Raw genomic sequence first — 11,359 nt, 5'->3', positions numbered from 1 at the left:
ATTGCTCAGGTGTGGTTCAACCAAAGATACACCGAGGCTAACCAACTTGAAAGTCTTGGGGGTTCAACCGCGGACCTCGCCACTCAACAGGGAATGGTGCAGCCTGGCATTGCCTCACACCATAGCCATAGCCTAAAACTTTTGCTTCTATTTCAAGTTACCTAGGTATTTTCAAGTTGTTATTATCAACTTTGCCTGTTACTATATATCTACTCTCCCATTCCTACCCCACCCGCATTCGTATCGACTCCAGGGCTAGCCTTAGTTCAATTCAACTCTGACCACGTTACCCGCTGCATCCATTCCGCTCTCGCCTTCCTTTTTTTCTTTTTTAAACCCCCCCGCGTCCCACCTAAAACTCCCGATCCTATTCAAACCTCGTTTCACATTATGACGGACTCGATACATTTGTCCCGTCTCCGCAAGTGGTTCCTCGCCTCCCCGCCCATCGAGTTCGCCATCACCAACCTCAAGGAGCTCCTGATCGGTGCGCTTCGACAAGGCCCTATCCCGCAACATGTCGCGTTCGTCATGGATGGAAACCGGCGATTCGCCCGATCACATGGAATTGAGACGGTAGAAGGTCATAATCTGGGGTTTGAAGCATTAGCAAGGGTAGGTCGTCTCTCCCGAGGCCGGAGCAAACAGGCTCGACTCGAGGACATTGCAAAGTCCAGCTTTCTCCAGTCACAAAGCTAACGGATTCCCTAGATCCTCGAGGTCTGCTACAAGAGTGGAGTGAAGGTCGTTACGATATACGCGTTCAGCATTGAGAATTTCAAGCGATCCAAGTTCGAGGTGGATGCACTCATGGATATGGCCAAGGTGAAGCTTTCACAGATGGCACAGCATGGAGATCTGCTCGATCGATACGGTGCAAAAGTGCGCGTCCTCGGCCGACTCGACCTCCTTAAACCCGACGTTCTCGCCGCCGTGAACAAGGCAGTTGACCTGACCAGCCGCAATGGGGACCGCGTGTTGAACATCTGCTTCCCCTACACCTCTCGCGACGAAATCACCTCCGCCATCCGTGAGACCGTGGAAGATTACAGCACACCTCTCAAGTCGACCAACGGAGCCGGTCGGACCCCTTTCTCCGAATCCCATATCACGCATAACATCCGGGCCCAGAACCTAGGGACGAAACCCCATGACATGAACAGCGACTCTGATTCTCTATCCGCCGAGTCTTCCACAAACGAGGACGACCCCATCCTACGAAATGATTACCCTCACCGAGTCTACGAGTCCGGCTCATCATTCTCCTCCTCCACCACACTACACCTCGGCCAGCAAGATGGGCATCCTCAGAAGGGCGCGACCCAAGGAAACACTTCCGATCCGGCGTTCATCTCCCCCGAAACAATCACACGCCAAACTCTGTCCGATCATATGTTGACCAAGGGTACTCCGCCTCTGGACATGTTAATCCGCACATCAGCCGTGGAGCGACTGAGCGACTTCATGCTCTGGCAATGCCACGAGAACACCGAGATCGTCTTCTTGAATGTCCTGTGGCCCGAGTTCGATCTCTGGCATTTCCTGCCCGTCATGCTCGGCTGGCAACGCCGCATCTCCAAGTCTCGACAGAACCCCGAGGCCGAGGGCAATTTTGCCGGAGACAGCCCAGAATCTAGCGAGGAGGATTTGGATGCCAGGGTCTTGCGTCAAGGCAAGGTGAAAGGCATCTAGAGCACTATTCATTTCTTCTCTTCTCTTCTCTTTTTTTATTATTACTTCCGACTACCCCGTTTACTCTTTTATTTTATTAGCATCCAGCGGTGTTCGTGGCGTTTGGCGACCCCGACTGATCATCCTGTTTCAATATACCAAGCATTAGCAGCATTACCTGCCATTGTCTATCTATGCATATCATTATACATCACAGATTATCCATAACTGCATGACAATAGACTGCCTGTTCGCCCGTGGCTCGGGACTTTCCAAGCTTATAGCTCGAGTAGACTACTCTCGTATGTACTGCTAGTATGGCTGAACAGCTGCCTGCAGTACTCTTAAGAACTGCCAGTGGCACCTTCAAGCTGTCTAGATTGAATGTATACCCACTTCAGGGCTAGTATTCTAAATATTCGACTTGAACAAAACTCATTCTCATCAGGATCTTCTTTCTTGAATTCATTATCATGAAAATCACTTTCCTCTATCGTATCATCATTGCATTACCCCGGTCCAAGTCCACACCAGTGCAAGCGGACCGGAGCTCGAAGAAAAAAAAATAAAGAGCAAACCACCAAAAATCTAAAATAAGAAAACAATAGAGTCCAAGGGCAGAAGCAGATGGAAACGCACAGGATAGACACCGTCAGGATGAATGGCAGTCTAACCAGGCAAATCACCACATAGCACACGCATAGCTCTCATCGCTCTGAACGAAAGAAAGCAAAAATGCGGGGACTATAATCAAAGATCGAGAACAGGGATGGTATGACTCGATATCGAACTTTTTCTTGCCATGGACGTTTGTTGATGTTGTGTATTCTTGCTTTTGCGTCGCAAGGGGGAAAAAGACGTGACATGCAAATGGGGGGAGGGGGCATTGTCCACATCATGCCGTTGGGAGGAGATCACGGAGGCGATCAGAGAATAGTGCCAAACCTAAACCAACAAGGAAAAGGGAAATAGTCAGTAACGGGTATCGAAGCAACGAAGATGATGATGAAGAGGGTGAAGGCTTGGATCTATAGAAGAGCGAAAAAAACCCGCGCATTGGTCAAATGCCAGGTTCGAAAAAAGAAGTGAAGAAAAGCAGACACGCGTGCTGGGAAAGGGATATTATGGAGATACATACCCGAAGGTCTGTTTGATGCTGCGCACGTAGTACAGCTCCCAATTCTGCTTGGTGACATCCTCCTGGCCGACAGGGACGCCGGACCAGGAGACGCGCAGCTGGGTGACGCCGTCGACGTCGTTCTGGTCGAGGTTGATCTCGAGGGTACTGTAGTGGTCGGCAGGCCACTGAGCAAGGCGCCATGTCTGAATAATCTGCTTGGGGGCATCAAGCTTGACGAACTCGCCGGAGACATTGCCATCGAAGATAGCGAACTTGCCACCGACCTTGGCGCCGTCCCACTGACGGGGAGCTCCGCGAGTGAAAGCAGCGATACGCTGGGGGTCTGTGAAGGTGTTGTAGAGTTCCTCGGCGGTGGTGCGCATCTCATCTGAGGCGGTCACGGTGGTGGTGTTGACGGCGACCTTGCCGGTGGTCGAGGTGGTGGTGGTCGCGGCCGGGGCATCCTCCTTCTTGTTGGCCTGGGGGTGAATAGAGGCTTTGGGGAAACCGGCAGACGGGTTGACGCCAGGAGCGTGCTGGAGGTCCTTGGCGTGCTCGGTAACCAGAGCATTGGTGAGCTGGGCCAGGGTTTGGCGGAGCTGAGGCAGGATCTTCGACCGGACGAGGTCCTTTACGGGCTGCTTGGAAGAGGCATCTGCGTGGTTTTCGATCTCGAACTGAACAAGACAAAGCCGTTTATTAGCTTGGGGAAACTTCCGTGGCTCTGGCCCTGGCGTGCCAGAAGATTCAGGGGTTCTAGGTAACGTACGACGTACTCATCCTCCTCGGTGTCGTGGGCTACCTCGGGAATGCTGATGGAGCCGGTGACATCCTCCTCGTCCTTGGTCTTACCTATTGAACAGTCTCAGCTGCCAGTTCCCTCGAGGTTGGAAAGGTTGCAATCTACAAACCTGAATACTCTAGCGACAGCTTGACATCATACAGGGTGATGACCTTTCCCTTGCGCTGGCTGACGTCTACGTCGCCATCCATGGAGGTCACCTTCTCTACTTTGGCGGACACACCACCGTCCTCAGCGCTGAGCACGGTGAGGTTTTGGTCAAGCCAAGCGCGAGCCCAGGGTGCGGCATCCTTGTTCACCCAGTGCCAGTTGTTGGGGTTGTGAAGAACCATGATGAATGTTGACTATGGAAGAAAATCTCTGAAAGGGATGATTGTGATTCGGGAGGGCCGAAAGAATTCTTGCTCCAGCGAATCTCGCCTTGTTTTTGTTTTTGAAAAGTGAAAAGAGCGGGGTTCCTCTTGTTTCCTGTTTTTAATCCCAAGCGAAAGTTCTGACTGGTTTCAAGTTAGCGAAAAAGTTCTCGCAGAGCTTGTGTGGCGGGGTGAAGAAAGCGAAGAAATCAATTGCGTAGAGCAAAGCCACAAAATTCAGGTCCTGGAGCGTATATTTCCGGACGAAAAGCTTTATCAGCAGCGCGAATGGATAAATCCATCCACCTCTGACTGGTGCCAGCTGTAGTCTCATCATTTGGGCGGGTGGGTGTGCCTTTGGCACCCAGGTGGGTGAAAAGACACAATGGGGAACGGTGCAGTGTGTTGAGGGCAATTGAAACAAACAAGAAAGACTTACAATTCAGACGAGTATCCCCAGTGAGCCGAGGATCAGCGATTGTGTGTAGAAAGGAAGAGTGTCAAGAGAAGAAGAAAGAGAAGGATATTTGAGAGCGGAAGACGGAAGCTTCTAGAGAGCGCACGTGACCTCGGTGGATCCCACATGCGCCAAGCTAGTCCAAGTATGCAGAACTACAATTTACGTACTACAACTAGTATACGTCACTGCATAATCGGAAATCGAATGGTTCAGTCAATATTTACTATATATAAAAGCCCGGTTTACAGCGAACGAATGGGGATATCATAAAAGCACAATGTCATCACAAAGCTTCAAAGCAAAAACCTCCTCCTGGCCACTTTATTCTTGTTCCAGTCGCTCCAGATCTTCCCACCCATCTTCACCAAGTAGCTGTCCCTTCACTCGCTCTCGCAGCTCTTGAATTTGACTACCGAGAGCCTCTGTCCATTGTCCCTCGACAGTGGCAACTTTGTCTTTCAGGTCAGAGGTGAGATTAAGTTCCTCGTCAGCACGACTTTGCTGCATGCACCGACGCACACTTTCTTCAGGCTCGCCTTGCCATATCCGCTCCGCCTCGGCAAGATTCCTATTCGCCCGCATCATGGCTGACCGCACTTCATGCAAGAGACAAAGGAGGTTGATTTGTGACTCGATGTACTGATAGCTCGATTTCTCGGCATGTGACAGCAAGGTATAGAGGTACTGCAGCGGGTGGGAGTGGTAGCTCGGATTCTCCTCATACTCATTGGAAGGAATCTGCACTTGGAAGCCATGGAGATTTTCGGGGATTTGCTGCACCATGACTAACAGTGATGGAGCGATATCCCAGAATGCTGAAAGCTGGATCTCCACTCCACGAACAACATTTTGTTCGATGACGTCCAGGAATGATCCGAGGCGAGTGAGTGCCGATGTCTCATACTGCACGCGTCGATCCATCGTATCCTTCGAGAAGAACGCTTGTGTTTCCCAGAGCTTTTCGTTGTTCTTGCTCTGCTGGTACGGCAGTAGAGCAAGGGCTTTGTACTTGTCATCGCGGCCGCTAACTAGGTCAAAAGCTTCTCGGTGAAGTTGCTCCCGTGCTTCGAACAACCATTTCAGCTGGGTCAGCTTCTCTAGAAGTTCAGGTTTCTCATCTCCTTCTTCCTGGGTCTGATCCGGGGTCTCATTTCGCGCGTCGTCGAATAACCTGCTACTCAGCTCGTCGATACAAGCGGTCGCTTTATCAATCCGATCCGTAAGTATGACGTGCATTGGCTTCAGAACAATGTCCTGGTACGCGTCGAGTTGACGTTTGGCCAAACTCCTTTCGAGCCTATTCTCCTCGTCCAACATGGCTGCTTCAGCCTCCGCAGCCTCCGCAAAAGTGAGGCTCCCTTCCTGGATCTGGCTTTGGATATTGGCCTTGAATTGGCGACGAGCTGCTTTTGACTGCTCTTGCTGCTCTTGTGACATTCTTTCAACATCCTCCTGGTATCGTTGTCTGGTAGACTTGATTTCCGAAAGGTCGGTGATTGAACGAACAATTGTCCTGTAGGACACAAGGTCCGGGTGGCTATTGTTCACTGCGGGATAATGGCGTGGGTATGGGGGTGGCAGGGTGATCAAACGTGAGATATCCAGCTTTCGACTCGCTTGGAACTGCGCGTACGGGTTTCCATTCCCGTTGGTTGTTGAATAAGGAGACATTTCATCGTGCAAGCCAACCTTTTCCGGCGGATACTCATCAGGTCCGTAAGCCGCAAACTCGCCGGTATAATGCGCGTCTGCATCGTCAAGTTTCGAGGGTGTCTTCTCCGAGTCCCACGGCACGCCGTCTCGAGGCAATCCCATATACTTTGATTCTCGTTTTGAGCGCTGTACTCGCCTACCAGCTTCGTCGCTGCTGGAACCTGTTTTTGACTCCCACCAGCGACTTGGTGCGCGGCCTCGAGAACTCTGTTCGTCATTGCTCATGCCGAGACTGGCAATTGGCGATAGACAAGGCTGGTAGTTATTCCACCAAGCAGAATCAGGCCGACTCGTTCGGTTTTGAGGTATCTCCAGGGTTGGAGCTGGTCTCACTGGCTTTGCCTTTTGGTTAGGTTGTATCACAAAGAGCTTGCTAGGGACATCCTCCACGATAGCCGGGTTTGACTCCCAGACAGCAGCATATCGAGTACGGCGTATCTGGGACTCATTGATCATGAAATCTGTAAAAATCTTAAGAGCCTCGGTTTCATTCACGGCAGCTGCCTCTCTCTCGATAAAATCCCTGTGTCGTTGTGTAGCGTCCTGTGTAAAATCGGTATCTTGCTTCATGATCGATTCCAGCGATTGCTGTTGTACCGCCTGCTGTCCTGGAATCCGGCGTGGGGACAATGGTTTCATACTCGAAATTGTTTCGTTGGGGATGTGCAAGATGTGAGAGACAGGGCGTTCTTCCGGTCCCTTAGACAGAGCACGGGGGCGTGATTTAAGATCATTCGCAGAATTCAAAGGCGGGGTGGGCAGTGACTTTGGCGGGACTGCCCGTGGAGCTTCTCTTGAATATGATGAGGAAGATTCGCCCTTTGGTGAAAATGGTGGTGTTTGCGCAAACGATGCGGATGGCACAACAGGGCTTGAATCCCACTTGGGTGTTGTATACGAGGATTGTCCATCGGAGAAGAGGCCGCCGGAAGATGCGCGGGATCGAGATCCAGTACGTCCATCTGAGCCCATGCTGCGACTACTTTGTGGAGTCGCTCTGGAAGATGCAGGCTGACGCATATGCTCCGGGCTGGTCGTCTCTTGGTCTGGAAAGACCAGATTCGATGGTTTTATTTGCTCCAAGGAATCTGCCCAGGGATTTGCACTGCTAGAGACGGCACTGCGGATGTCTTCAACATTTTGACTCTGTTGGTTGCGGCGCTCGATTCTTCTCTCTCGGATTCCCTTGGCGCTAGGGTCTCGGATTGCAGAGCTGCGGAAGAGGCCACTTCCTCCACTTCCTGGTGTTCTTTGAGATTGTGATGGGTCATTTGAATTAGGATCATGCACTGGATCTTGATGCGCTCGAGCCTTAGTGGTATCGATAGAGAGAACCTCTGTCTCGGCAGTCGGGCGATGGTTTATGTATTCTTCATCTACCCAGTCGGCCGGGGTGGGTGGGATACTACCAAGACCAGTACCGAATCCCGGCGCTCGGGGTCGATTCCGACTTGGTCCATGAACGGTTCGTGCAGAAGATGACTCGGACGATCCGCTCACACTGACTGATTTTGCGGGTGGTGGTCCTGGAGGTGGTGGTGGGAGTGGCATCCCAGGTCCCCAGCCACTGTTCGAGGGAGAGGGATTCCTCGTCTGACTGATTGCCCGCGAAGCCCCTGCACTACTTACAACAGCCCCAGCCGATGCGGCTCGCCTGGATGCAGGCGGTCTTTCAGGTGCTCCCAGTTGACCAAATGAGGCTCCATTTGTGTTTTCTCCTAAGGAAGGCGATGAAAAGGGTTGCTCGTAGTTGGATGATGATACCCTGGGTCTATGCTGCGCCCCAGCTGAGTTGTAAGGCGCTGCCTGATATACATCGACGCGACTTTGCGAAACAGATCTCGATGCTGGGTGACCTTGTGGTGGAGGCGGCGGCGGAGGTAATGATTGTCGAGAAGGTCCAGTTTCATTTCCATACGCCATGGAAACAGGACGTTGACGCTGCAATGAGCGCCGCTGATGTTGGTAGTCGGCCGGACCTTCAAATTCATTTTCTCTCGCAAAGCTCTGGGGTGGCGATGGGGCCGAAGTCACGGCGATATTCGGGTTCGGCGATCCATATGCGTCTGGCGACCCTCGATTTGGGTTGTTTGGAGGGGAGTATGGTGGGGGAGGTGATGACAGAGACTCATCTACATCGGCTGTTAGCCAAGAAACCTCCATTGCTCAGGGCCAACAAAAAGGGATACGAACCTGCGTACGTCCTCTGCTGTGGTGCGACTCGAGGTGCATTACTAGACTGGTGGTAGGGGGCTTGAGCAGGGGCACCCCCCATGGGACCCCAGTCCTGTGGGTTATAAGGAACACTGTAGCTCGCGGCCTGTCTGGATGCCATTGAGGATGAAGACGACGCAGATCTTCCGTTTGCTGGGGAGGCAACATAGGGAGAGTGGCTTTGTATAAATGGGCTCGACAGCGATGTCGTTGACAAAGGTGTATTCACAGCGTGAAACTGAGGGCCACCTAATGATGTCGTCAAGAGAGGAGGCTGGACTGCAAATTCTCGACGTCCGGGTGAAGGTTGATTGCTAGTCGTCGACGACGACCAGCCGGCATACTGAGGATTCATCGGTTGTTCGTTTGCCGCATAGTTAGAAGTTGTCCAGCTAGAGGAGCGTGAATCAGTGTCGTGCAAATATCTCGCGCGTTGGATAGGAGACTGGATAACGAGAGCCAAGAAAGCCAAGCGTACCTATTCATCGTGGCGTGTCTATCAATCAAGACAGAGCGCGGATCAAGGCCATGGTTTCCTCGTGTTGGGCTGAGAGATGGAAGGTGCTCGATGGCGACAGGAGCAGGACAACTCGAGGCTCGCTGTAGCCAGAAGGACGGAAGTTCTCTGAAAATTCGCCGCAACTGTAGCGGAGAGCTGAGAATGAAAGGGAACAAACCCTCAAACCCTAGTCCATAGGGCCCAATTACTGCAGACCCAAGAGCACGGCACGCACTCCACCGAGAGAGGGGGGGCGATAGCTAATTTTGGAACACAAAGAAGAGTGTAATTCCCCTCGTGGGACAGTCACAGCGGGGAGGTCCATCTGCAGCTTGGAGGTTCTCATCACACGCGGACTCGAGTCCGGCGCTTATAGTCGTCGCTGAGAGGCTCAACGCTGTTGTCCCCGCAGACACGGGCCCCGGCCTGGACAAACCAGCGTCCAGCACGACAAGTTCGGCCAGTTGATCTGTTCAAAAAGGGTTAAGGGCTTGCAGGGGTCCTGCTGATACAGGGAAATGGCATGAGGATCCTCCCTGTGAACAGTAATAGACTTCATCCTTCTCGAATCGTGCCAGACCCTCATTCTCGCACCAATCCGATCCTACCCAATTTAGGGTGGATTTCTATCAAGCGTTCTCAGAAACCTTCAAGACAAGTGCCCAGGTAAGTGGGGACCAAAGTTGCCAGCCCCATGGGGCTTCCACTGAATAGTATCGCAGCGCATCATCTGGTTATCTAACTAGGTATGTATACTCCGTACTCCGTACTCGGTACCGTGACATGGTTCGTATTACTAGTACTAGTAGACAGTTGGCTTAGGGCTCTAGGGACCACAGTACTACACAGTCCTACAGGCAGATCACACTAAGGTACGGAAGAATGATATTCAAAAATAGATTGAATTGAAATTGAATTGTTGAGCAACATTATAAGCTACTGCACACTAATGCAACCCCGAAACCAGGGAGCTTCCTGGCTCAACTCGGCCGGGGAAGTACCGAGGCCGAATAGTTGCGAGGCACATGTTCGATCAAAAAGCTGGCAGTTCACTGGTCGAGGTTAGTGTCAAATTCAACACGTTGCGACCGACAAATGTATGCGTGAAACAAAAATATCAGATAATATGCCCTGTCACAGGCGGTGGTCATCAATGTAAATTCCTTATGTTGACCGTCGTGATAATTGAGTAAATCATCATATTAAAAAAAAGTAAAACAGAAAAAAAGAAAGCAAAGAGCAAAAACGATTGACACTCACGTTAGTTGTTGGCATCCAGATGGGAATTCAATGTCCATCTGGAAATTAGTAGTCGGATTCTTCCACCCTATTCAAAAATCCATCAGCATCGAGGACCGACTGGACATTGAAGGTATCGGCGGTGTGTTTTAGGATCGATCAGACATGACAATTCTCGTCTTGGCCAGCAAGCTGACTTGGACATATGCTTGTCTTTTGGTAAAGTCGATTCATCATGAAAGGTTGTTGGGGAGAGAGAATATGCGGAGTGACATACACCTACACTCATGCAAAGGCTGAGGCCGGAAGCTCATATTCCATAGAGATCACTGTACCAGATGAATATTAGTCACTGGCTGTCAAATTGCAATAATTTATTATTCAAGAGGAAACGAATGTCAGAAAGGCATGAATGGTATTATAAAAGATGTTGTCTGCATGGATAACTCCGATAAGACTCGTCATCTAAAGGGAATCATCATAAAAGATGGGTAAAAGCAAGAAAAAGAAATAACAAATGTTCGCATACCTCTTGGGATGTTCTACGATTGGATGCAAATAAAATTCGGACCAGTGACTGCTCAATATGATTAGTGACTCGTCACAAAAGCTTAATGAGTCAATGATGATAGAGAGACAAGTCTCAGTGGGCGAGGTTTTCTAGGCCTGCCGCAAAATGGGCGTATCCTTCATGACCGGACGTTATAACGACCGTCGGAGCCCAGTGCCGTTTCATCTTCGTGACGGGGTGGGGTGGGTGAAGTGTTGAATGAGCCAAGGGCTTACCATTCATAGTGCCAATGAGGGCAATGTGTATCTATCTTCAAATCAATCAGCAAAGATCCAAGAAAATTTTCCAGGACAAGAATGCAGAGATGTGAATGGGGATCAGGAATAGCCATTTGATATCGTCAATGATCCGAAGACCTTGGACGGTAATTTCCAGCGTATATAATACGTGTGCGTTCATCATGTGAAGGTGCAGTGTTGGAGGGGAAATTGGAATCAGAGGGTACTCACCATCATCTAATGTTCAACTGGCGATATGTCAAATTGGGGAAAGTTAGTCCTATTCGAGGCCAGTTAGCGTACTGTCTCGGTCCACAACCAGAAGTGACAAGATCAGTGTAGGTGTGAAGGTGATCAGCCTGACGTGCAAATAACAGAAGTTTCATTCCCTTTATGGGTCAAAGACTCTAGTTTGAAAATGGTTATAGGTATCATCATTAAAGAGAGTACCGTGGAGATGTGCAGAAAAAGAAAACCGAGACCATCGCTTACCATTTTG

General features: G+C 50.7%; 3 protein-coding genes across 3 annotated transcripts; 1 reads left to right on the top strand and 2 right to left on the bottom strand.

Annotated features, from left to right (window-relative positions):
• Positions 1–390: 390 nt before the first annotated feature.
• Positions 391–1,692, top strand: N7533_005754 (undecaprenyl diphosphate synthase family protein; the record flags this gene model as incomplete). Its single annotated transcript, XM_057102404.1, has 2 exons — positions 391–615; positions 712–1,692. 2 exons carry the CDS (start codon positions 391–393, stop codon positions 1,690–1,692), a joined length of 1,206 nt encoding a protein of 401 aa, XP_056962034.1.
• Positions 1,693–2,597: 905 nt separating this feature from the next.
• On the bottom strand, positions 2,598–3,925 carry N7533_005753 (AHA1 family protein; the record flags this gene model as incomplete). The annotated part of the gene is made up of 4 exons (XM_057102403.1): positions 2,598–2,616; positions 2,810–3,468; positions 3,561–3,643; positions 3,703–3,925. 4 exons carry the CDS (start codon positions 3,923–3,925, stop codon positions 2,598–2,600), a joined length of 984 nt encoding a protein of 327 aa, XP_056962033.1.
• An 802-nt stretch (positions 3,926–4,727) lies between these two features.
• On the bottom strand, positions 4,728–8,819 carry N7533_005752 (uncharacterized protein; the record flags this gene model as incomplete). Its single annotated transcript, XM_057102402.1, has 3 exons — positions 4,728–8,251; positions 8,313–8,725; positions 8,812–8,819. The coding sequence occupies 3 exons, from the start codon at positions 8,817–8,819 to the stop codon at positions 4,728–4,730; spliced, it is 3,945 nt and encodes a 1,314-aa protein (XP_056962032.1).
• Positions 8,820–11,359: the final 2,540 nt, after the last annotated feature.

Source organism: Penicillium manginii, assembly GCF_028828005.1.
Source record: "Penicillium manginii strain IBT 31320 chromosome Unknown utg000004l:1.0-7231830.0:1.0-7236170.0, whole genome shotgun sequence".
NCBI classification, from domain to species: Eukaryota; Fungi; Ascomycota; class Eurotiomycetes; order Eurotiales; family Aspergillaceae; genus Penicillium; species Penicillium manginii.
This window is presented reverse-complemented; position numbering and strand designations above follow the sequence as displayed.